The 27191-nt window shown below is 39.2% G+C and overlaps 2 protein-coding genes across 2 annotated transcripts; one reads left to right on the top strand and one right to left on the bottom strand.

Moving 5' to 3' along the window:
- The first annotated feature begins 3463 nt into the window (after window positions 1–3463).
- LOC135471109 (DALR anticodon-binding domain-containing protein 3-like) lies at window positions 3464–14264 on the top strand. Its single transcript, XM_064750168.1, has 13 exons — window positions 3464–3660; window positions 4992–5329; window positions 5507–5814; window positions 6496–6572; window positions 6972–7100; window positions 7313–7386; window positions 8062–8120; window positions 8400–8482; window positions 10645–10771; window positions 11183–11241; window positions 11884–12003; window positions 12665–12733; window positions 13360–14264. Exons 1-13 carry the CDS (start codon window positions 3481–3483, stop codon window positions 13477–13479), a joined length of 1743 nt encoding a protein of 580 aa, XP_064606238.1. The 5' UTR covers window positions 3464–3480; the 3' UTR covers window positions 13480–14264.
- A 695-nt stretch (window positions 14265–14959) lies between these two features.
- LOC135471061 (uncharacterized) lies at window positions 14960–26279 on the bottom strand. The gene is made up of 12 exons (XM_064750109.1): window positions 26130–26279; window positions 25100–25906; window positions 24718–24837; window positions 24179–24334; window positions 20687–20804; window positions 19214–19543; window positions 18462–19028; window positions 17628–17954; window positions 16951–17320; window positions 16519–16649; window positions 15691–15830; window positions 14960–15236 (listed from the first exon to the last, which is right to left on the bottom strand). The coding sequence occupies exons 1-12, from the start codon at window positions 26277–26279 to the stop codon at window positions 15060–15062; spliced, it is 3393 nt and encodes a 1130-aa protein (XP_064606179.1). The 3' UTR covers window positions 14960–15059.
- Window positions 26280–27191: the final 912 nt, after the last annotated feature.

Here is a 27191-nt window from a genome sequence, read left to right as displayed (position 1 = left end):
AACAAAAGATCTGTTTTCCTGGGCGGGGTATCGTGGCTATAATGATCCGACCTTTATTAAATTATGTACACAAGTGTAGGCATGCTTTGTTGCTCTGCATGGAACATAAAACAGCCTTTTACTTTTATGAACTTAGCAAGACTTAAACTTTACTAATTTATTAGTTTAAAATATATAAGTATACGCATATATGGAGTGTTGACACATCAGTGGTTGTTAAAATGTGTCTTCGCAAAGTACACTTCTCTACAACACATCTGTGTATAAAGACACTCTTTGGAGAGCTGTGGGACAGGAGAACCCCAGGTTAAAGTGGTCACAAAACAAAGGATAAAGTACAAGCTATGATACTATATAGTGTCGTAAATATAGATCAAGCCGTAGTAAGATGACCCTTCCATGGGCCCGCTAACAACGTGTACCATCCCGTTCAGGTATAAACATGCATTAAATCCATTCTAAGGCCTATTCAATTATAAATGGTGTTATAAATCGGGTTGGTGAGATTCAGAAATGAACTCAGAAATGTAGTCTTCGGTTATAAAATAGATCTAGTCTATATGCTGTCAGAGACTTTCTCACTTGAACTTCAAAAGAGTATTCTCGATCGGGCATATACCGTTCATTAATTTATTACCAGTGGCACATACACCCCTTTTTGTTTATGTCAGTATTTCCACATTTATACGTGTACTCAGGTTGTAAATGACCCTCTCCATTAAAATGACCAAGAATACAGTGACGCTACTACAATATCAGCGTTATAAAGGGGAAGTGGCATATTTTTATTCCTGTAAGGTGGCACTAGTGTGAAGCAGGCCCTCCATACATTATCGTTACCACAAAAATGGATCGTAGCGTAACGTCTGCAATGTTACTATGTATCAGTTTCTACTGTTACGTTACCCTGTCCTTAATATGACGTCTTTATGATTATGACAATGGTACATTTCACTTCAAGGAAGTGGCGTATAGGAATCCACTTTCCGATTGATAGGTTCCCATCCTGATATTCTGCAAGCTTGCAAGCTGAAACGCCATGATATTGGATGGCGTTTCGACAGCTTTACACATATAAGCTAATCAGAAGGGCCTATACACTTATTACATTTACTCTGACATATTTTAGATGCCTGCATACTCTACATGCAGCTCCGACTGGGAGAATCACAGGCTTACGGTAATGAATTTTAGTGAAAACAATTTAAAAACTTGAAAGCTTTCAACAGTTACGAGAGATATAAAAAGATATATCGAGTGGTCATAAAAAATGGGCCGTACTTTGATGCTGCGTTGCCTTTGTTCCTTTGTTCAAACCCTTTCAAACTTAAGACATTCAAATGGCATGATTTTGTTAGAATACTGACAAATTTTCAAGGTCATAGCTTGAGTAGTCTGTACATAGGGTTAAAATGAAAACATAGCCTAAAAAACGCACGTTCCTGTGACCCACATTACATCACCTGTCAGGTGTCATTAGTAGGGCGCGCCCTGCACCCGTGTGACACGCATCAAAGACTGCTGGAAAAAATTACTCTTAAGGAGATTCGGGACTCAATCAGTTCATGGAAGAACGTTTGGGCGCCGTCCACCTAGAAGATGGAAGATCAATTGATCACTTTTTCAAGTTAAACAAGGTAGAACATCATTTTGAAATGCCCGGAACATGTGTTTTCGACTCTATTTTGATTTTGGTCCCATGAACAGGAATCTAAAAGGATGAAATTGAAATTTGGTCTGTATACTTATGACATAATGGATTTTGAGTGTGTAATTTTTTAGAAGCTGACGTAAGAGGGTTTCGGAGATATTGAGTGTCGAAGTACGGCCCATTTTTTATGCCCACCCGATATAACATGCATGTCTGAGATCTCACAAAATGATGCAAACCCTTTAAACAAATCAATATTACCACTAAAAATAACTACTGCATGTTTAGATGTTATATATTATGCATACATTTATTTATGAGAATTAGGTAGATTTAACTCTGTTCTCAGTCACAAACAATTGACTTAAGCCTGTAGGTTAGATAGATGTGACAGCCGTGTAAATATATATAATGTTCAGATGCCAAGAAAACCACAATGCTTCGTCATACGACGCGCATGACACAGCGCCTGACTTAAAGCCACAGGCATAACATGCACTAAACACTGTTCGATAGAGAGCTACATGTATATATGCTTATAAACAAATTTATTTTCGTTGCAGATTTTCTTGTACAAGATGCCTCGTAATTCAGCGTAGAAATATGCCATATTGATTTATTTAGGAAATATACATAAATATAGTATTACTTTTTCAAAAGTTCAAAAAGCATTCAGGCCTACTGTTAGTCATAAAATTTAAATGTACATAAATTATGAAACCCGTACGTCTTCTGTCAGCTGTTAGTAGTCGGAGATATTCCTCCAGGACTGCAGTGTCTTTAAGGTAAATGAATCTTTGACTGAATAATCTAAATAATATGAATAGTGGTGTACCACAGGGAGCTAATCTTGGTCCAATACTCTTTGTACTGTTTATAAATTCACAAATGAAGGTATACATATGCGTCAATTTTTGCCATTCTCTCGTCTTTTGGCTCACTACAACGGCCCCACCGCCTTAAGATATTCAGGCAATGGAGTTGTGGATTGGAAAAGCTCGAGCAATGATTTTTTTCCTGTTTATAAACTTTTTGTAATGTTTATAAACTTTTTGTAAATGTGTGAAGAAAATAATAATAATAACAACACAGGGTAAAGCATAAGACCTAATGATGCCAAACGACATTAAGGCACGTCAATTTGGCTTAACTGAATCTAATTTGATGAAATAATTGAATACGTTAAGAATATGGCATTCGGTATGGTAGCTTTCTTATTCTAAGTTATTTCTAATGGGCCTGATTATATGAAGGCGTATCTTCATATAAACTCGTGAATGAACTGATGACAGAAACGTAGGCCATACGATGACAGATAGCTTTTTGAGTGCATTTGACAATTTCAATACAAAAAATTTGGCTATAAGATTTCAGCTCCCTCTCTTGAACTTCATGGGAGTATGCTCGATAAGGCCCAATGGTCTATTGGCCTATAATCGAATGCGATTAATAGCCTTTGAAAGTAGATAAATTAAATTTGTTTTGTACAAATACACGCACTACTGGTAGTTAAATGAACAATTCCTTCGTCTAAATGAATCTGCCGAAGGAATCGTCCTGATAGGTCTATGTGAGTCATTATTTCCATTTCCTGAATGAGCCTGTGGTAAAACCATTCAAATGCAGGGTGTAATTAGAGTCTGAGCTCAAATCTGTGCCGTCCAGTTTGACTGACAGGAACCTTAACCCAAATAACTAACGATCGACAAAGGTCAATCACCTTGCCCAGTGGTGCTTGCAGTCACATATTTGAGCATAAGTTATCTCCCTTAGCAAGTTTGTTTTCTTCCGGTGTCATGGCGGCGACAACAACGTGGGTCTCAAACTCGATGGGCTTTCCTATCTTTATTACCCAAAAAGAGTTTGTTTCACAGTTGTCGTCATGTTTAAGTAAGCATATCGGTGAAACGGGTAAAAACTTCACTTGTGTAGTGAAGAGAAACCGTGACTTGAAGGGTGGCGATTTCGTCGTACCAAAGGGTCATTCCCAAGATCTGCTCTCGGAAGAGGTTAGCATTTTGACTTTCAATACCTGACGCCAAGGACAACATAAATTTGGAGTTGGGGTTGTCATCGGCGTCAGAACCCACTCAGGTCAAAAAGCAGCAATTGGCTGCCACCCCTCAGGGTGTCAGTGGGTATTCCGCTTCAAGCGATGAAAATCAACATTTACTAGCGGCCAATCACGTTAAAATAGCCCTCACCATCTAGGCCTACCTGAATTATTTACCTTTGAGCTCATGCCTCAGACAGAGTCCGACATCGAGGACGTCGATCGCTACCGACCATGGAGTCCCATATTTGACATTCACTTCTTTTTTTTGCCATATCTCGCGGCAGCTGTGACGTAGGAGATTCCATGGCCGGAAGCAATGGACATACTCGGTGTCACACTCGGTAGTGGATTCATGTGCGCAAAGAGAAATAATTCAGGTATATAATGCGAGTTGTTGTATATTGTTGTTGATTTTCATCGCTTGAAGCAGAATACTCACTGACACCTTCAGGGATGGCAGCCAACAGCCACTTTTTGGCCTGAGTTGGTTCTGACGCCAATGACAAAGCCAGCACGTAATATGTGTTGCCCTTGGCGTCAGGTAGCCTATTCAGACTAGACTTTCAAGACCTGGAGTTAGAGACAGAGAGCCTGTGTATAAGATTTTGAAACTGGACAATAAATTTTGTTACTTATGTAAAAGTAAGAATTAAGATGAACTTTAAAACAAGTCTGTCTATTTCCTAATTCAGCTAGATACCTGGTCGATCTTTGAATCCCATTAAATATAAGAAAAATAAAGCACCCAGGTTTAACTTGCTGAACTTTGTACCTCTGTAATCACGAGAGGGGGATGTCAGAATGGTAAAATCTAGAAAATTGGTTGGTGATTAATTCCATCAAATTTGTACTATAATAGATCATTATAGGTGGACTCAGTGTGCTACTGGAAAATTCTGACATTCAGCAGTGTCTGTTACAATGTAAGAATTATGAAATAGCATGCTAAATGGACAGATTCTTGCGCCCAACATGCACCCTCTTCAATGCAAGAAAAACAACAAACAACTTCATAAGAAAGATTGATAGCAGCAGTTGAAACAGGTGTGAATAAATGTTTTTGAAAAGTAATACTGTAGGCCAAAATATCAGATATCTTAATGTGCCTCACTTCAGCATTGTCAACTTTTCATTTCACATAATGGTATTTTTATAAGCAGGATCATACCCTCGACCTGTAATTGCTGATCCCAAAGACAATGAAAAATTTGCAAACTTGGCTTACAGTGTAGTGTGTTTAAAACTCCTCTGATTATTCAGTCCAACAATTGCTTTGTTTTTAAGATGCTGGCCACTTTCAAAAGAGCATGTCAGGAGAAGGCATGTGGGAATGGAATACAGATACAAACAGTGTCAGCAAGTCCAGCATTCCCAGTTTGTATATTTCTGCATAGAGGAACAGTGTTTCAGTCTGTTTTGTCTGAGGTCAAAAAACAGGGTTCTGCATATGGCATCATCAGATATGGACATGCATGTGAGAGGTGCCATAGAGTTGTGCTGTTACATCTTTCTGCTCTCACCAGTAAAGTCATAGGGCCAGGAGTTGAGAGTTGTCTTCCCATTAACTGCCTCAGAAGCCTTACCCTCCTAAATCACATGAGACAACTTCTGGTGACTAACAGGTAAATAAATTCATTTCATCCTCAAAAGCATGTGGATAGAGCAAAATGTGATTACTCCATTGATTCATCAACATATGAATTTCATGACAATCTCTAAATTTTATGTTACTCGTCTATTTTAAGTGTGTTTACACGTACTCAAAATCATAATCAAAAATGTAATTATATTTATTGTAGGCACACTGTCAGATGTGTCCCTAGTCAGTTGACATCACATGCTGAACACCTGTTTAAATTGTTGGAGATTGACTATCCTGGGCCTGCAGACCTGACAGAAGTAACAAACAGACTAAAGACAGCAGCAATGAAGAGTAAATACAGGTGTGACAGGTGGCAACAGGGGGAGACTGAAAAACAAACTACAGGTTTCCCTTGTACTAGTCCACCAGGAGAGGAGGACAGCTGTGTGTCCATAAATCTCAGACAATTCCTCATGGACAACCCAGCTCTGACGGGATTTGACAAAAATATAAACATCGCAGATGGTAAACTGGCATGAATATATTTCTTACTAAGGTTCACCAGACAGTACACATTTCTCACAAGATGTGCATGACAGGTTCATATACTTCACAAAATTTGCATGAGTCTCACATTTCTTAGATGATTTACATTTACATTACATTTCTCAAGAGATTTACATGGCAGTCTCACATTTCTCAAGAGATTTACATGACAGTCTCATATTTCTCAAGAGATTTACATGGCAGTCTCACATATCTCAAGAGATTTACATGACAGTCTCATATTTCTCATGAGATTTACATGACAGTGTCACATTTCGCATGAGATTTACCTAACAGCCTCACAATTCTCATGAAATTTATGTCAAATTTCTCACAAGAGTTACCTTGTTTCTCATGAGATTCACAATCTTGCCTGTGACCTGGCTTACCAGCTGGGGATTTAAACCAGCAATTTCTGTTTTTTTCAGTCCAGGTTTCTACCTCTGAACTAATGGGAATTTTCCCTTGCCTAGTGGTAGATGGCACTTGTACACCACCCTGTCCTTCTTGCGACATTTCAAGGACAGCCTTACGATTCTCATGTGATTTACATGACGATACCTGAGAATTTTTTGAGAACATACAGTTGGAAAGTGCTTGAAAATTTTGGTTGATCTTAACATAACAATATATATTGTGTTTATTTTTGTTGCATTGTAGTAATTAAAAATGGTCACCCAACAGATTTACTGCATGGAGTCAGTTGCCTTGAGAAAGAGTACTGCTCATGTAAACAGGTAATTTTTAGATTGAGTAATTCATGTAGGTAGCTTACTCTGTTCTTGCCATAAATCTTTTCATTGTAGGTATTAAGTACAGTGACATTAAGTTGCAGTAAATTAAAAGACCACGGGTATACAGTTCCACGGTGAATACCCTGGATATCATGTCGAAAATAGTGATAAGTGTGCTCTTATTTTTCTCAGTTCAGGACATTATGAAATTGTTGTTGAACCAGACCTACTTCTGCTGAACAGATTAATAATGGCTATAATAACACTGCACGTGCATGCATGTATGAATGTGTGAAATGTCTGGATGTGAAGGGAGATAACTTGTACATAGAGTGCTTTGGTTCTTGAAAGTTAAAAGGATAACCTGACAAATTGCTGAAAGGTGTTATTTTTTATTGCCAGGATTCCATTGGTCAGCCGGATGTTTCTGTCTCAGTTCTTCATCTTACTCCCCATAGTAGATCATTTATAAATCAACAAGTTGCACTCTTGTGGAGAATTTTGTCACCTGCAGCTAGCTCAGTAAAACAGGTATGAGTTAAGTATAATAAGACAACAAATGTTGTCTGCTTCATACATGTTTTTTGATTGATAATCCATCTGATAGTCTGATCTCTCTGTTGCAACCTGGACAAAATTCAAACACTGTATAACAATGCTACAGATAGGAATGTTTGATGCAAATTTGTTAAATTTAAAAGTCTGTCAATTCTTTTAAGATTTTGACTTCATCGATTGAACAGGTTCACCTGGTGCATGGCCCAACAGTAGCACCTCCCAGTGTGAAGCACCAGTTGACCCCAGAGACATTTTACAGGTAACAGACGCGTACAAAGCTCAGTTATTGATTGATTGATTCTGGTTATTTTATTACTTTGGTTGCTGTTTAGCTGTGTAGAATTTTACACATTTTTTAAATGGGGGCCAGGGATTTGGATGGAGTTAAGGCCCTGAGGAAAGTATCCACTTTGCCAGATAGTTGACAAAGCTGTATACATAAAACCACTGTTTTATCTGTTAGGGACAAAAGTCCAACACACTGTATGTTACTTTTTATTTTTATTGTAAACATGCCCCATTTGTTTATGGTATAAAAGTTTTCACTGATTGTTATAATGTTAATCTCCTTACACAAGGATAGACCTACATGTAGTTAATAAAGAAGGCACATCACTTGTCTCCATGTAATACGTCTTGAATTTGTCAGACATTCAGATCATTCTGAAATTCAAAATTTCAGTTTGGTACAAACCTTAAAGATAATCCTTTCGGTAATACATTTTGCCTTTTTTTAGGGTGACATTATTATATTCAGCATGACTAGTTGCAAGATGAATAGTTGTAAAATTACGAACTACATGTAAATATAAAGATAGTTCCGTTCACTGATTTTAAAAATCTATTGGTTTCAGCTTCAGATCTGTGATGATCTGTTTGATGCTGTCCCTTACCTGTAGATTATCACAAATCTGTGTATTGTTTCATGTTGTAGCCTAATAGAAAACGAAATGAGGGAAGCTGCAGTAATGAAGTATGGAGATCAAGTTCAAGGTGAGAAAGGAAATAAACAGGAAAGGCTGGAGTGATGTATGGGACACAGTAAAAATACATCAAAAACACTTCTGACTGTTACATACTGTACGTACATATAGTTACACATATTGCAGTTTTTAGAGTTGTATCCTCCCCATCCACGCAGTATTCATAAGGAATGTTTACCGGAGAAAAAAACGACATATTTTTATGGTATAAAGTGTGAGGTGGACTGTAAATTTTTATTACAGAAGGGCAAGTTGCAAATTGATTACATTATTGGTGTCCCTCTGACAGGTCCAGGCTGGGAGAGGAGTATTACCTGTCTGACTCAGGCCACTGTGAAAATGGAACTTCTGAATTCCTCCTGTAGGAACACGGTGAGTGATGAACCATGGTCTCACTTGTGATACTGATATGTTATTTATGCCCAGTCACTAATCAATTATTTAATACATGTACATGAAGCTTTTGATGCTTGATGTTTTAACTAAATTAACATTAGTGTCATGTTTCTTTATGGTTTTTCTTTCACAGGATAGTAGGTACATGTAGAAGACTTTTGACTCATGACTCTTCAGAATTTAGGCTACAGGAGAAAGGTTATTTTGCTTTTAATTATACATGAAAGGAAATAACAAATCACCATAGTATTTCAATAATGTGAGCTTCCATTGGTATGTACATCATGTGAGCTAGCTTGTTTTTTCACCAGACAGGAATCAGAGATTCTCATTAAAGAGACCTCAGGCCCAAAACAGAAGTATATGTTTATATGCGTGTATCATGTGCTCTCATTCTACCCGCATCAACAAAGTTAGGAATGGGGAGGGGGGTATTGCCGCCATTTAGGGCTTTGCATAATGGTGATTTCCAAGTATTCAGATTTGTCCATGCATCTCCACCTATACGACTGAGATGAAACATACATCTTGCCTATTATTTTCATAATTCAGGGCTTCCGCGGGCGCTCGAATTGCGAATAAAAATTTGGATTGGCGATAAAATCAGGGAAATGTTGAAAGTTTCTGGCGACAAAATTATTTTCTCGAGAATATATACTGGCTATTGAAGAGGTGGAAATTGCGACAGTGTGAAGACTCGCAGTGCACATGGCCATGTGTTGTTCTTCTCTTTTCTAACGGAAATAATGGGTTGGTAAGCGTCATCACTGTTTCATATAAACCACGTGCGTTTATTTTATTTTTTTTAAGCAAGCCTCACCTCCGTTTTATAAAACTATTTCAAAAAAGAAATATGCGAATGTTTTTGGTGATGAATATATTTACAAAGAAAATCTACAAATGTTATACACAAAATACCCGGCGCAGTTCTGCTAGTACTTTTCAGGCATGAGAGTTTCTGTGCTTTTATGCGTATTTTCGCTGTTTTTCTGGTGAAAGCAACATATTTACTTTTATTTCAAACGGTTTAAGTTCAGCGAAACAACAACAATACAGCAACAATCATTTTTGTTAACTAATGAACGAGAATCATGGCATTTTTGAGGATGTTTTTCATAGCCGAATCTAAAGAAAAAAGAAAATAAATTAAAGAAAATAACTGTTAAGGGAGATAAATATTGGAAGTGTTAGACGTGTAAATGAAGTTGAACTAAATTCATAAATTTATTTTGTAACAAATTTTTCTGACAGAGGAAATTGCATTTTACTAGGACCCTACACAGATTAATTGAAAAAAGGTTTGATTTAAAAAAAAAAAAAAAACACACTCTGCCATTATTTTGAGGGCAATTGTTCTAAATGTGGCATGGGATAAACTCTAGATCAAACTGATTTTAGCAGCTACACCAAGACAGATAAAACAAATTATAGATGGAGACCACCAAGAGTCATAGATACTGCTCCCATTCAATCAGCTGAAGATCACAAAGATTAAGTCGGGGCCGCTAAGAAAGTATGGCTAAAGAAAAATTGTATTGGCTACAAAATCTGATGAGTGGGAAAAGTGACAGGATAAAAAAAATACTGACCCAGAGGAAGCCCTGATAATTATTCTCATTGAGGACATTGCATAATTGTGCTTTTCCGTTTACTGTGTATTAATATTTTGTCGATGTAACTCTTCCTAAAGTACTGAACCCATTTCCATAAAACTTAGCATACGTCTTCCCTATGATCTAAACTTGTGCTTGCTTAAGTTTAATTGCAATTGGGGAATTATTTTCATAATTACTCTCAATCAGGTACTTAGTGCAAGAATGGATTTTCATTTGCACTGTATTCTTATCTGATTGCTACATATCTCATTCAAACTGGATGTATCAGTCGTGCAATCAGTTCACACCAAGAAGAGCCCATGAAACAATCTACATTTATATGAGGACAAACTATGCAAGAAAACGTCCTCTCATTTCTTTTAAGGTATTCCCTGCTTACTTTCTTGGCCTGCTGGGAATGTTGGCTGATGGAAGGGACGTATTTCTGATAACCAGATTCTGGTTGTACTTTGGATTACAGTATGCTATTAAGTCACTGCGAATGACTAGAGATAGAAGGAAGTTGAATCTGAATCTTTTCAGGTGAAGTTGAGCATCCCTCAGAATACTGATGATTTAGGTGGACCCAAGCGGTGTGGCACTTTCGTGATGTACAATTGTGCCAGATTAGCCATGCTTTTCTCTCACTTCAACCAAGCTGTCGAGAAAGGTACACTGTTTTTGATACATCCCTGTCCAGAACCAACCATATGAACCATCACATTAGACTTAGTTTCTTAGTTAAATGTTGTCAACAAGCCTGGAAAAGTGGGCTGAAGTACATGTATGAATGCTGTAAGTAATGAGCAAGTCGAATGAGTACATGACACCGTAGGAAATATGATGCAATTCGTGATAATACTGAAAGGCTTCAGCAATTACACAAACATGTTTTGAGGTTAAATCTCACTTGATCTAAAGGTAGTATTTTCATAGTACGTGTTTTCTTTCAGTGTTTCAGGTCACACCTATGTGAGATATGTTATGAAGTCAAATATAAATCTTGGTTTTAGAAATGAAGTGAATATGATCTTTATTTTCATTTTGGTTAATTGATTAAAAACCATTTTACTGTTGACAGGTACGTACCCAGAAATGCCACCTGTGGAAGAGATTGACTTTAGTGTGCTCAGAGAAGAGGTAAGAAATGACCTGCTGATATTATGTAAAAGTCAGGTTAACACCTGCTGCTTTATTATGTATAAATGTCACCTGCATGGTCATGTTGAAGTTTACAAAGTTAAGCCATTATTTTCAGTCATTTCTTTTATGTATTTATTGTTTGTTAACATAATTAAAAGAAGTATAAAATATCATCAGATGAATGTAATTTCCAAACTGGAAAAAAATCCTTATCCCAGTCAGTTATACTGTAGAATAGCATTTCAAGCAACTGGTGTGGACATCTTGCCCCAATCCGGTCAGTTACAGCACATACATGTAATGTCATTTATAATGAGTGATGTGATAGGTTTGATGTGATAAGATGTCATGTGATATGCGAGCTCTTAACTCCCCAATCTTCAATTTCATAGTGTGGAATAACAGACAGAGTATAGAAGTTCATGGAAAGTCACGTGGACCACTTATGGAATTCAATGTTGTACCATACGATGCTTTTAAATAATTCTGTTGTGACTGTTGGTTACTTCCTTTAACATATGGCATTGCTTGGAGTCGTCTCGATTTGAATGTGATGTGACCACAGTTAACCTTCTAAGATAGGACAGATATCAAGGGGAGGTAATAATAGCTGATATCAGTTCATCTGTTTTGTGACAGGAGGAATGGATTCTGATGTTTAACTATCTCTGGCCATATCCTGATGTTGTGGCTGAGGCCGTGGCTTGCCTCACGCCTGCTTCAACTTCTCCAAACTCAATAGGAATTCACACTCACAAGGTAAAGGTGCACAGTTAGAATACTGTAGCCATATATTTGCTGTTATTTGTTCACAGCCTGCTTGTCATTGCTGAAGTGTACACTTGTCAGAAAGTTAAGGTGTACACGTTATTGATCTGCCAGAAAGTTAAGGTGTACACTTTATTGATCCGCCAGAAAGTTAGGATGTACACTTTATTGACTGGCCAGAAATTGAAGGTGTACACTTTATTAACTTGCCAGAATGTTAAGGTGTACACTTTACTGATCTGCCAGAAAGTTAGGATGTACACTTATTGACTGGCCAGAAATTGAAGGTGTACACTTTATTAACTTGCCAGAATGTTAAGGTGTACACTTTATTGATCTGCCAAAGTTACGATGTACACTTTACTGACTGGCCAGAAATTGAAGGTGTACACTTTATTAACTTGCCGGAATGTTAAGGTGTACACTTTATTGATCTGTCAGAAAGTTAGGATGTACACTTCATGGACTAACCAGAAATTTAATGTGTACACAAGTTATATAGTTTAGTGATTTCAGATGTGTAGGTAAATCTTTCTGCCTTTCCTTAGCAAATATTTGAATGCCACTTTTCACAATTTGATTAAATTATTTGATAAGTTGTCATTTCTGGTATACAAGTTTACAAACTTTCTTCATGTCGCATTCTCTACAGGTGTGCAATTTTCTTGTGTCCCTGAGTCAGCATGTGAGCACCTACTACAGCAGGTGCCATATTCTTGGGGTAAGTGAGCCAATGCTTCTCTTACATGTATTACGGTGTAAAAATATGTCAAGCTAGTTTTGTTTTCTCAAGGCTTCAGGTATTGCAATACGTTCACTTTAACATTTTTATTATGTATGCCTTGAATACAACTTACGGGGTGTATCTCTTTGGTGGATATATCCTGTTTTAGTTTGATTCAAGAGAGATTCAGATATACCAAATCTTGGTGGGAATACTTCTTTTTAACTCACCCGTTATGATGTAAGGCGCTGCATTGTAAAAGAGGGGGGAAAGTGGCAGTGTCAGAATTCTTTTTTTCTTTCTTTCCAAACTTATTTGTACCAATTTCTATACATGCATCGTAAGCTTTTATGTTAGGTTAAACTGGTCTTAAATATAATCATGTTTGAATATGTGCACCTGTTAAATCAGAAATAATATATGAATTAGGGCAAAAAATACCAGTTTTTAGTCTTCTTGACTACTGTATGAGACAAATGTCGGTCAACTTCGTAGGTTGCCACAGTGTAAAGTGTGCTGGGAGTCAAAAATCAAAGAGTTGCTGGGTTCCTCATAACCCTGGTTTTTACTTTACTTCATGGTGCCAGATATAGCTGTAAAGTCTGTGATTGTTCTGTTTGCAGGAGTCCCGTCCACACCTGTACGCTTTGATGTTTGCTCGTTTGTACTTGATGAAGGGTGTGCATCAGGTGATGCGGAATGGACTTGCTCTCATGGGCATTCAGCCCCTTAACCAGCTTTGAAACCAAGGAAAAATATTAATTTTGTAAAGATGTTTCTCCATTTTTATGGTAACCTACAGTGATAAAATAAAGTGAGTAAAAATTTGTCACTGGAGTAATGGCAGGTGTCTCTGTTTTTCGCACACTAATATGGATTAATTTGGAAAGGCAGGATTCTGGTCTGTATAAAATGCATTGTTTGCAAATGGATTCTATTTTTTATAAAACACATTGTTTGCAAATGCAAATTGTAAACGTTCAGATTCGATGTAAAAAAAAAACATCGTCAGACTTCCAATATACTTGCATCTTCAGTATACTGTTGTTCAAGAGATTGGCAGTTCCATACTCTGTGTAATGGAGACAACAGTGACGGATTGGCTGACAGTGGAGGTAGGGTTTCATGGGTTAAACCCTGCAACCTTGGACACACTTGAATAAATCAGCCATACCTAAAATTAAGGTTAAGCTTGGCATAGCCTGGATTTCATTATTCCTCACACCAGCCATTCAGAATTGATACTGTTTCCCTTTAAGCACTGTTTCTGCATTGAAGTGATTAAATGAATAGACTTAACATGGGATCTTATGCTATCTGGGATCTGTTATACAAATCTATTGTAATATTGTGTCAAGCAAATATAAGGCATTGACGTATGTCTTTACATTCATGGTGCTTTGTCGTGAACCTTACGCTGGGCGAAAGATACTGGTACGATGGCTTGTAGAATGGGCTCCTGCACTCCAACTTGGCAAGTCGATCAAAATGCTGTTCACTTTAAATAAAACAAGATTCATAAACTAAAGGATTTGTGTCGGACTGTGATTGGTCTGAGGAGAGTAGATTTGCACCTCTGTCAGTCCAGACGAATCGGTTTTCACTACTTTTTAGGAACGTGTCAAATTGAATTGAAACTTGATACTCTAGTACATTGTTTCATCATGGTGGCTTACTGTTACAGATCAAGTTCTAGCTTCTAGTTTACCATACTTTTTAAGGCGTTTTATCGTTTTATATTATTGGATATAAGCCTGATACTTAGTGTCACCATGACAAGGTACATGTTCGATTTTCTAGCCGTTTGTGTCAAAATTTTGGCCATTTTTGTTCTGGTTTGCAATTTGACACTTATATGGACGTTGTTTTGAAAAAGGTTGAAACTTGCTATATGGCTTCACCGGGGCAAGTTACAGACGAGGAAAGTTAGGACTTTTGGACGGCTTTTTCAACACAGCTATGGCTATATTTGTTCTGTTGTTTACTTAGTTATTGCTGTTATAATGACGGCTCAAATCAGTAGAAGACATTATTACTTTCACAATAATTCCAGAACATTTGTTGCTGTAATTATACTGAGCCACGCCTTTAAGACATTTACTGACAACCATTTCCAGGAACAATTGGATCCTTGTGATATACACCAGAAAGACAATACAATTAATACTGAGATTTTTTGTTTTTCATCCTTTGATTAAGAAATGAATTTTATTTTGCCTTTAAAGGTAGTATACATGGGTTATTTTTGTCAGAAATAAAACTTCCAGAATTTATCTATAAACTGCAACATTTGAAGCCAAGAAGACGCTGAGTGACATGATTATTAGACCTGTGAGAAGTTTCGACCAATGGGAGGATAATCCGTGTCGGGCGCTGGTGCATGCTCCATGGCGAAGGTTTGACCACTGGCCTGTTGGGAGACTCTACTGATACATGACGAGCAAGAAGTTACACCCAATGTGCCAATACCATTTTCGTGGTGACAATGTTCCCGTGAGTCCTGCAACAAAATAACGACCATGAAAGAAACGAGTGATGGTGCTCATAGGACAGAACTCCACCTGACATGACCGTCAGTGCTTGTTGTAGTAGTCGTTCGATGGTTAATGAAGTAAGCCTAGTCTTATATGTGGGAACAACTTCGTAGAAAACCAGAGTGCACAAACTGTGGACGAGTTACTGACGAACCGGTGGCCATTTAACGCTGGGATCGCTCACCCAAATGTATAGGGTGTGTCAGCGGTTGATAGGCAGGCATCTCACAAGTCAGTCACGTCACATACTTCGCGATATGGCGTGTTCCACTCTAACGCAATGAGACAATCTAAGCATGTATTAATTCCAATACACATAGATGTGGATTTTAAGCTTCAGTTTTCACACTGCTTATGCTCATAGGTGATGGATTGGAACCAATTACACGCGTTATGAACTGAAAAAACAGGCATTCTTACCGACTGAATCAAACTGTCTGGAAGAAATCCAAGAATTTTGTGCAATGTCAGCGTTCTGTTGTTCACTACGTCAGTCCGCTTGTCTCCCATTTTTCTTGAATAATCTGATTGTAACCGCATTCCAGGTGATGCCACCGTGTCTGAATGCAGATAAAAGGAAGTGAACAGCTAAGAATACGTTCTGTTTCCAGGGCAGCAACGACTAATGTACGTTGGAAGCACGTTTAGACGTAAGGAATCCTAAATATATTCCAAAATATTCATTTAGTATAGCGTGTGTGCTGTAAAGGGGAGGTGATGTGTGTTCGATACTTTGTTGCGAAGGGGAAAGGATGTTTGTTTAACCGGTCACCTCTCTTTCTTGTTTATATATATTTGTTAGATTCCCAATTTCATGTAGTTTGTCTTTGACAACAAAGATGAACTCAACATAACATGAAGGTAATATCGTGTTTGTTTTTACGGGGAAGGATGAACCCACGGCAATGCCAGGAATTATCGTCCTCAGATTTGAGCCAATTTAGGTCAGTGTAATCATTTAACCCATGGTCTTTATTACCCTGATGACTCTCCGTACAAATAATAGAATGTTGATAAACACTCCACCCAACTTTTGGTGACATTAGCCGGCATAATCTGAAAGAATGCATGAACCGTGATCGGTCACCGAGCCAAAATGAATGCTGTATACGCCTATGTAAAGGAGAAAGGTACGTGTACCGTATTAAAGGTGGACAAATAACGATACATCGAAATGTCCTAACTTAGGTACAAGCCAAGAGCTTATGGGAATGATTAAGTCTGTGTTTATACTATACATAGGCCTACCTAGGGAGACAGGCGCGCTGATGGGGGCAACCGACAGACTGTCCGTCACCCATACAGTACTAGGGAGAGGGGACTGAGAGCTCGGGTCCCGGGAACTGCAGTCATGAATGTCACCTGCTGTCGTCTGCTTCCTGCAGCATACATGGATTTGAAATAAATCGAGAAACCGGAAAGAAATGATGATGGAACAAAAATATATAGTTTGGTCTCTTTCTGCAGGTCGCATATCCAAATTTTATCAAATAATATTCAGCACTCCTCCGACACTTTGGTCTTCGAACTCCAATGCGATATCATGCGGATTTTATGACACACTGATCTCGTAACTTGTCTTAATAACATGTTCGTTACTATTGTTCTGTAGGTAAACATGATCTAGGACTTCATTAACACCATTCATTAACAATACAATTAATCACGTTCTGGCCTTACTTTTTTGTCCTGCTGTTCCTGAGGATGCTGGCAATGTTCCAGTATTCTGGTCTCCTCTCCGAATCCGTCGGGTACTCCACAGTCTCCGCACCGGAAGCACAGGTGCATATGCGCCCAGTGCACTCCAGTTCAACCAGCTCACTGGAAGACAGAATCAGTTCCTCCCCTGACTTGCTGAACTCTGCTGTCAACTCTGTATGGGTTTCCCTCTTACCTTTGACCGTCGGTGTTTTGATGTATTCCTCAGTTGATGCCACAGTAGGACAAGGTCGGCATGCTTCTCCTGTCAGTATCGGCAGATCAACAACTTTGCTACTGCCAGGCGGCGTGGGGGCAGTATAGGACATGGCGCCCAGGATGGATAGTGGTCCTGCGCAACGAAATAGTGGTAATAATATATCACAGCCAACAGAAGAGAAAATAGCAGCACATCGTCTTCTTGTGGGAGTGTGGCCCACAGCGGCCATATTTACTGCCGTTATGTACATCACTGTGATTCCAAGCATTAACTGGATCAATACAAATATACCAAATACTAACTCAGATATGAAGACACAGTAGCAGTACAGTAAACGTAAGCAAAAGGTCTGTCCTGTAAGCGTAATATCTGGGGCCAGTATAACAAAGCAGTGACGTATCTTAGGCGTTACGTTGCGACTGCTTCGTGAGGTGCTTACCTGATTGTTGAGAAGAGTGCCGTGATGCAACTGTCTCCAAGGGCCTTCCCAGGGCACTGACAGGGGTGGGGTGGTGTAATGGAGTGCTAGTAGTGTTTTTCTGCGGCGAAGGATACTGACGCCCATCTCCATAGCCAGACTTGTCTTCGCTTTCCTCCGACTCCGATCTCAGGTGCAGACCAGAAATATCTGAACGTTTCGAAGTGGCTTTGATGGTTAAATTACAGGCAGGTTTTTTCTTTCGTCGGTGACACTGCCTTTTCCACCTGTCGTACCTCAAGTCATACATAGGTGTGAAATACAGAGAGTTGGAATGTTGAGGTTCATCTGAGAAAAAACACGACCAAATCACTGAATTAATGGAACTTCATCTCTCATTGTTCAGGTCCGATAGTTTTCACGTTGACCATCGATATCAGTGTAAGAAACAGTGTCAGTTGTTTGCTTTATGTTTTTTTTTTCAGTATAGGTGAGCATTTTTCTCGTTGAAATGAAAAGACCATTTCAGACCGTCAATCAGGAAAACAATATCTAAAGTCAAATGCTCAAAGACCAATTTCATTAGTACAAATTGGCATTGGTTCCCTATATACATTTTCCAAACTGTGTTGATACGTGTTATAGGGCCTAATAGGATATTTCTTTTGAATGTGAAATTTCTGTATTAATGCACACACATATATATTAATATAGGTTCTAAGAAGTCAGCAAGCATGAAAGTCATCTCGAAGAGATCCTATCCCAGCATGTACAGGTTCTTTTAAAATCTCTCTCTCATTTTTAAATGATCGCTCTTTTTTTCTTTTTTTTTTTTTTTTTTTTGCCGGAACTTACCTATACGAGATGAAATGTCTGTATTCGCACGTAAATTAGAATCGGTTTTCTGTCGACGTTTCTTCCGGCGCCAAACTTTTGGTTTCTTTGCGATTTTCTTCCTGGTGGCTTTTTTCAGCCTGTCTGGGCACTGTCTCGTGTCACAGGACCCTTGTTCCTGTGGTGTGCTGGTCATTATTAGGCTGCCCCATGGGTTGTGAGAGAAACTAGGAAGGCGCCATTTGGGGGCAGATGTCTCAAACTTGCTGGGGAATGGCAAAGGGCTTCGATATGGTGTGGGTTGTGATACCAAGCGACGAACACTGCTGGCAAATATGACCGGTTGTTCTGCTGTAAGTGTTCTCCCGACCATAGTTGGGCGTTTGTTGGCATGGCGAGAAGAGGCTGGTACGGGTGATATACGACCAGAAGCATGTATAAATCTTGGGTTTGCGAAATAATGTCCTGATCTGTAAGGACTGCTGGTTGCCTTATTGTATATGGGAGGAAAACCTGACGGCTTGGAACAGCTTGCTATGCCTGCGTCTGCTTTGGGTGGATCCTCCTGCTCGGCTGCACCAGGGGCAGCTGAAGAAAACGGTTCTGAATATTTACGTTTTTTCTGTGTTGTACATAATTAAATGAAAGGAAGTTTTATCACAGATTGAGTCTTCCAAATCAAATATTTTTGATTATGAGTTATGCTAACGAAATGACGCTGCTGCGATTACAGATAGCATACATCATGTTTGCAACACTGAATCTACACTCACCTTTGCGCTGATTGGTGCCCTGTGGTTGGCATATACTTTGCTCAGAAGATGAACTTCGGATAGAATGGGAGCTTTTGTTGGTGGATGACCCGTCGTCATCGCGGTCACTATCCCCAGAGAAGCTGGAGGAAGAACTGCTGGAGCATGGCTGTACGGTAGACTCCTCTCTCTGCCACAACGCCTTTCCGGAACGCACTCTGACAAGGTAGTCCAGCGTCATTACTTCATCCGCCTTAGCTCGGGATAATGACGATGGCCTTTGAGGTTTTAAGCTCAGGTCCTCTTGCCGATGTATTGGCGACAAGATCGCCTCCGTTAAAGCACAAGATCCTAAAGACAATGAGAAACTTGTTTGAGATCCTAAAGGTAGTGCGTAACTTATCTGAGAACCTTAAGACAGTCCGAAACTTATTTGAGAACCTTCAGACAGTGCGAAACTTGTTTGAGAACCTTAAGACAGTGCGAAACTTATCTGAGAAGCTTAAGACAGTGCGAAACTTGTTTGAGGTCCTTAAGACACCGCAAAACTTGTTTGAGATTCTTACGACAGTGCGAAACTTGTTTGAGATCCTAAAGATAGTGCGAAACTTATCTGAGAACCTTAAGACAGTTCGAAACTTGTTTGAAAACCTTAAGATAGAGCGAAACTTATCTGAGAACCTTAAGACAGCGCGAAACTTGTTTGAGAACCTTAAGACAGTGCGAAACTTATCTGAGAAGCTTAAGACAGTGCGAAACTTGTTTGAGAAGCTTAAGACAGTGCGAAACTTGTTTGAGATCCTTAAGACAGTGCGGAACTTATCTGAGAACCATATACAGTGTGAAACTTTGTTTGAGAACCTTCAGACATTGCGAAACTTATCTGAGAACCTTAAGACAGTGCGAAACTTGTTTGAGATCCTTAAGACAGTGTGGAACTTATCTGAGGACCTTAAGACAGTGCGAAACTTTGTTTGAGAACGTTAAGACAGTGCCAAACTTGTTTGAGATCCTTAAGACAGTGCGAAACTTGTTTGAGATCCTTAAGACAGTATGGAACTTATCTGAGGACCTTAAGACAGTGCGAAACTTTGTTTGAGAACCTTAAGACAGTGCGAAGCTTGTTTGAGATCCTTAAGACAGTGTGGAACTTATCTGAGAACCTTAAAGCAGGTGTGAAACTTGTTTGAGATCTTTAAAACAGTGCGGAACTTATCTGAGAAGCTTAAGACAGTGCGAAACTTTGTTTGAGAACCTTAAGACAGTGTGAAACTTGTTTGGGATCCCAAAAACAGTGCGAAACTTATCTGAGAACCTTAAAGCAGTGTGAAACTTGTTTGAGATCCTTAAGACAGTGCGGAACTTATCAGAGAAGCTTAAGACAGTGCGAAGCTTTCTTTGAGAACGTTAAGACAGTGCCAAACTTGTTTGGGATTCTTAAGACAGTGCGGAACACGGAGAAAGCTTATCGGTTTGAATATGACCTAGAATTACCTTTTCTCAGTTTTCTGAGGTTCATCGTTTGCGAGTCATTGGCTGTCCAGTGGTTCGCCATCCGGCCACAACAACTCGGTGATGGTGGCACAACGTGTCCAAGACGGTAGTCTCGAGTCTGAAATACCGCCGACAAATGTATTTAGCATGCACGAATAAACAAATAACAGTATATAGCATTTGCTTTGTAATATCTATCAGATAAACAGTGAAGCCGTCTCACATGTTTGCACTATGGAGATGGCCTTCACTTTAAATGTAACTTTAGTAGTGGCAGTTAAGTTCATCCACCCATGCCCTCTTGGGTTGGTAGAACAAAGGTTTCATACATTGTTGTAGTGTTGCCTGCCGTGTTATAATACTTGTGTGGATACAACATGCGCTCTCTATCGTAGCGTATTAAGCAAATGCCACTCTCCATTTAAAGGGCGCCTTTTAGGAGTATGTCCCGGTTTGGTGGGACCTCTGAACGTGGCTAATGGCGAGTTTCAAAGTTTAAGAAGTTTAAGCCAGTCAAATGTAAACGGCTATAAAGTCAACCTCAATATATATTGTTATATGAATTTTTATTTCTTTATTTTCACTCATGTGGATGGCCAAGAATAAACATTTATATAATATATAAGGCTATCGGAAGAAATTTAAAAATCCCCTAATGAAATAAATGTACCTGTCGGCCTAAAGCAGGCAGTTTCGGTGAACTCAAATAAGTATATTCCACCAAGTTGAAAAACATGGACATCATTAAAGATCTCTCGGCATTTCTGCAGCTGTCAATGCTGCACCATTACGTATGCTGGTCTCGTGCTGGATTGGTCATGTGACAATGGAGGTAACCTACAGGACCTCTATGATCGTAAAGTACGCTAAGGTACTGTTTTCGAGAGATACATGTGTCATCTGCCAGTTACCACCATAGGAAGTCAAGAGTGACCGAAAGTTCTTACATGGATGAGTGATAAAAAAAATAACTGGTTTGCTAAGTTCCTAGATAGAAGTGGTAGTAACACAAACTTAGCAATGAATACGGAAAAACCTTTCCTGGACATCTACACTCCATATCTGTTTGAATGTTAAGTGAACTCCAGTCGTTTGTCAAAGTATTGTAACACAACTTTCTATTGATCCATAGACAAAAAAGTCCGTCGGTAGAGACACTACAAGAGACACTACAAGATATGGCGAGTTAAATAACCAGTCCAAGAACAAAATCGGTATGGCGTGAGAGGGGAAAAGTTGATTGTAACTTTTATGGTAAAACATGTAAAAGATATGTGATCCCATGGTATTGTTACAGTTACAAGTAAGCCTACAACTACTGTGTGGAACTCGGTCGTAGATTCCAACGACTGGTGAACCTCAGTGTGTCTGATGGAAACTTCATATGTGAAGAAAACGTCATTGTCTGATGGAAACCTCAGTATGTAAAGAAAACGTCACTGTCTGATGGAAACCTCAGTATGTGAAGAAAAAGTCACTGCCTGATGGAAACCTCAGTATGTGAAGAAAACGTCAATGTCTGATGGAAACCTCATATGTGAAGAAAACGTCATTCTCTGATGGAAACCTCATGTGAAGAAAACGTCATTGTCTGATGGAAACCTCAGTATGTGGAGAAAAAGTCACTGCCTTATGGAAACCTCATATGTGAAGAAAACGTCATTCTCTGATGGAAACCTCATGTGAAGAAAACGTCATTGTCTGATGGAAACCTCATATGTGAAGAAAACGTCATTCTCTGATGGAAACCTCATGTGAAGAAAACGTCATTGTCTGATGGAAACCTCATATGTGAAGAAAACGTCACTGTCTGATGGAAACCTCAGTATGTGGAGAAAAAGTCACTGCCTTATGGAAACCTCAGTAGGTGAAGAAAACGTCACTGTCATATGGACACCTCAGTATGTGAAGAAAAGTATGTATAAAAGTATATATGAGCAATTACCAGTTAGCACAGTATCGACGTCGCTTTGGATTTACCCACTTTGTCAGTTAACTTATTCTTTATTAAAGTTTACTTTTAGAAGCCAGTATAAATTTCATTCAGTGTTAGGTACTAACTTTATATACTTATAGAATCATGTAATGTAGCCACTTAGGTAATGGTGTAGTTATATACTTAGGCAATAGTGCAGTTATATACCTAGGTAATGGTGTAGTTATATTCTAGGCAATGGCGTAGTTATATACTTTGGTAATATACCTAGGTAATGGTGTAGTTATATTCTAGGCAATGACATAGTTATATACTTAGGTAATGGTGCAGTTATATACTTAGGTAATGGTGTAGTTATATACTTAGGTAATGGTGCGGTTACATACCTAGGTAATGGTGCGGTTATATACCTAGGTAATGGTGCGGTTATATACCTAGGTAATGGTACGGTTATATATCTAGATAATGGTGCGGTTATGTATCTAGATAATGGTGCGGTTATGTATCTAGATAATGGTGAGGTTATATACCTAGGTAATTGTGGGTTTATATACTTAGGAAATTGTGTGGTTATATACCTATGTAATGGGGTAGTCATACACTTAGGTAATAGTGTACTGATATACCTAGGTAATGGTGCGGTTACATACCCAGGTAATGCTGCAGTTACATACCTAGGTAATGGTGTAGTTATATACCTAGGTAATGGTGCAGTCATATACCTAGGCAATGGTGTAGTCATATACCTAAGTAATGGTGTAGTTATATACATATGTAATGGTGCAGTCATATACCTAGGTAATGGTGTAGTCATATACTAGGTAATGGCGTAGTTATATACTTAGGTAATGGTGTAGTCATATACTTAGGTAATGGTGTAGTTATATACATACGTAATGGTGCAGTCATACACCTAGGTAATGGTGTAGTCATATACCTAAGTAATGGTGTAGTTATATACACACGTAATGGTGCGGTCATATACCTAGGTAATAGTGTAGTCATATACCTAAGTAATGGTGTAGTTATATACTTAGGTAATGGTGTAGTCATATACCTAGGTAATGGTGTAGTTATATACCTAAGTAATGGTGTAGTTATATACTTAGGTAATGGTGTAATTATATACGTAGGTAATGTTGCGCTTACATACGTAGGTAATGGTGTAGTTATATACGTAGGTAATGGTGCAGTTATATACATGTGTAATGGTGCAGTTATATACTTAGGTAATTGTGTAGTTATATACCTAAGTTTGATTTATTTGATTGGTGTTTTACGCTGTACTCAAGAATATTTCACTGATACGACGGCGGCCAGCGTTATGGTGGGAGGAAACCGGGCAGAGCACGGGGGAAACCCACGACCATCCGCAGGCCTTCCCACTTACGGCCGGAGAGGAAGCCAGCTATACCTAAGTAATGGTGTAGTTATGTGCTTATATGGTAATTCAGGTGGGACCCAAATTCTTACGTGCAGGGCATTGTCAACCTGTATTGCGTAATTCAACCTGGTAATCGTGTAATTAGGGTTAACAATCATGTAATAATACTTACGTAATTGAGAAAATTCACAATCTGCATATTTGCTTTGTTTTCCATCTTCTTGCCGGTGACATTTAGCTGTGACTCCTGCTTCAGTTGTCTCAACGTATGAGTCTCAAGCAGGACTTCTTCATCTATGTCCGGCTGCAGAGGAGTGACCGTTAGTTTCTAGCGTCGGGAGAAGTATGAGTCATTAGACTGAGATCATGTACGTGGAAATAGACAACGAAAACCTTCCACCCTTAGGCTTCATAATAAGATCCTATATCTCTCGCCAGATGTGTGTAGAGAAAAATATTGTTATGGGAGGCATGGACCTTTACTAAATGTTAGCTTTACCCCCGTATTAAACATGTAAATAAAGATACAGGTAACTCTTTAGGGAGGCGTGTCATCGGATTAGGCCGCAGAAATATGCTCCAGTTTAATGGTTCTAATTGTGAAATTTGAAATTTCAGAACCGAAACATCGCTTTATGTATGTTTTTAAAAAATTACTGTTACTGTGAAAAATTGCAAAATTTACAATTAAGCCTGTCAGACTGCACCTACCCTTGACATGTCGCGTAGCTGGACAAGGGACCGTGGCCTATTCCCTATCACATTCAGCTTCACGGAGACATCTGGCTTGGAGATAACGGTTTTGGGTTGAGTGCGGCTAGTTTTTAAAACCTGAAAAACAAATGAACGGAAAATATAAAACAAATTATAATCAATGAGTTAATTCATATAGTGAAAATGATTTTAGTCTATATCATTCGGGGGGTTTATTTTACAGTGCAACAGTCAATGCCCATTCAAATGAATATAGATGCAGAATATTTAATGATACTTATCTACTTTTGGAAATACATGAACTAAATTGTTGAGAATGTAACATAATGCTATATTTCCGTTCATTTTATTTGCTTAGTCTATGGTATAATGTACGTACCTGGGGGTTGCAGGTCAGGCCCAAAGATGTACATGTAGTCTTGCTCCTTTGGCGACTTCTGGAGGAAGCATTCTGTTGTAAGTTCAAGTTAATTCTTTCCTGTGTCTCAGAAATCGTGAATTGGTCTCTATCTGTGGAAAGATCTAAAGTTTCCAAGCTAGACAATGGCTTTCGTCTACTTTCCCTTGGGCGTGACTTCCGGATTTCACCTGGACAGACAAATCCTTCGCGACATTCCTGTTGCATTGAAATGTTGTGTTCTTGAGTGAACGAGGGTAAATATCCACTCGCAGATTTAGTTTTTTCAATCTCCAATAAACTGTTAGGTGAGGGGATTTCTGCAGCGGACATTGTCAAAAGCTTGTCGTCCACCTTTGCTAGGCAGACCTTTAGCCTTGGCTCTGGCATTCCGCGCGTCCTGTTCGATCGTATGCGAACAGCATTTCGCTCACCTGTCAGTGGCAAAAGAGTGAGCGGCCTCGGCAAGCACCACACTGTCTGCTCCATGCTTCCCGTGATGGACCGTACCTTCGGTAACGTACCCAATCGGCAGGGTTTTTGTTTTTTAGGCGTTAGCGGCCTTCCTTCGTACAGCCTCTTCAGTTCATAATATTGCGCTGTGGACATCAGAGACTTACCCTTCAGCATACGGTCAAAGTTACTTCTTTTAGAAAATGACTTCGACAGTGTGATAGGGTTGAGTCGCATTTCTCCCAGTTTGGACAAACTTGTGATGGACAAGTTTGGTAAAGTGACTTTAGATGAATCCATCCGCTGAGAACAGCAACGCTCCGGAAGATGGAAACCCTAAACCGAAGCAGAAAAGTTAGTTTACATTTACAGGTTTTTGTTACATCTATTAGATTCAGTAGAACGTTAACCTTCTAATAATACGTTACAAATAGGATATGCGGTACGCGAAAGCTGTGTTTGAAAGTTGTACGTTGAATACATGTTCGCTTAAATAATGCATATTAAGTTGCTATATACCCCATACTTTTTTCACTGAAATGTGAACTTTTATACGTACCTTGGTGATGTGTGGTCTTGTATCAAACAGCGTGGACCTGCTATGGCGAGAGACATCCCGCACAAACTCCACCCCAGCTGTTTTACGCGAAGCCCACGTGTTTTCTTTCGGAGCACGATGGGCACGCCACATATCCCCGCTGGATGTCATCCTGCTGGTCACGTAAAACAGTGAAATGGCTGGTCAAATATCCGCCGTAGGTGAAAGCGGACTCATATTTTCACGTCCACACGTACACACCCTAGGTAGCAGGCGTGTCCCGTAGCAAACGTTTGTGACGTTGCAGCGCCCCCTTATTACAGTGGGGAATCATCGCCCCGCCCCCTCACTCTCCATTCCCTCTCAAAGCAATCGTTCGCAGTGACGTCACAGAAACGTAAACCATTCTTTGTATCTCAATCCCACACGTCATGGCGTCGCATTCTGATTCATGATGTCCAAGTGTGAGCCCTGACTCGGAGATTTGTTTCATTGTTTTCTGCTTTCAGAAATAAGCCAGGAACTCGGTCTTTTCGAGTGTGCTCTCCTCGACAGGCCAAACTGTACGTTACAAAAACGTGTTTTGCACAGTAATTCTGACGTCGTATCACCTAGTTATTCGTGAATAATAAAAACTATAACACCACAGTTAACACAGATGTACCTTGTGTATTGACAACAAGCAAAATTCGCAATCCGCCATTTTCGATTCGAGTCGGCCGGACGCAGTATGATCCGGAAAAAGAGAAACTCGTGGAACGTTTTGTTGGAAACCAAGACAGTTAGCCCATTAAAAGGATGGTTGACAACTTTTTTGTGAGTCTTTTCTTTAGCTCTACTTTTAATAATAAACAACAGGAACTACAAGCAACTGTTGTGAAAAAAAAGATTATATTAATCTTGTGAAGAGCGGCCGAGTTCAACCTAGCAAGAAAATCATGACTCGAAAATGGAATTTTGCTGCCCGAATAGACGAGTGAGTTACACTTGTGTTATCGGGTGGGGTCATTGTTATTCCCACATAATGAAGTGACATGAATTCAGACTTACTTAAAGATCACGGGAATCGTGTTTTCGTCGCGT

The sequence above is a fragment of the Liolophura sinensis genome, chromosome 7, assembly GCF_032854445.1.
Source record: "Liolophura sinensis isolate JHLJ2023 chromosome 7, CUHK_Ljap_v2, whole genome shotgun sequence".
Classification (NCBI taxonomy): domain Eukaryota; kingdom Metazoa; phylum Mollusca; class Polyplacophora; order Chitonida; family Chitonidae; genus Liolophura; species Liolophura sinensis.
Note: the sequence above shows the minus strand (reverse complement) of the source record. Positions and strands in the feature narration are given on the sequence as shown.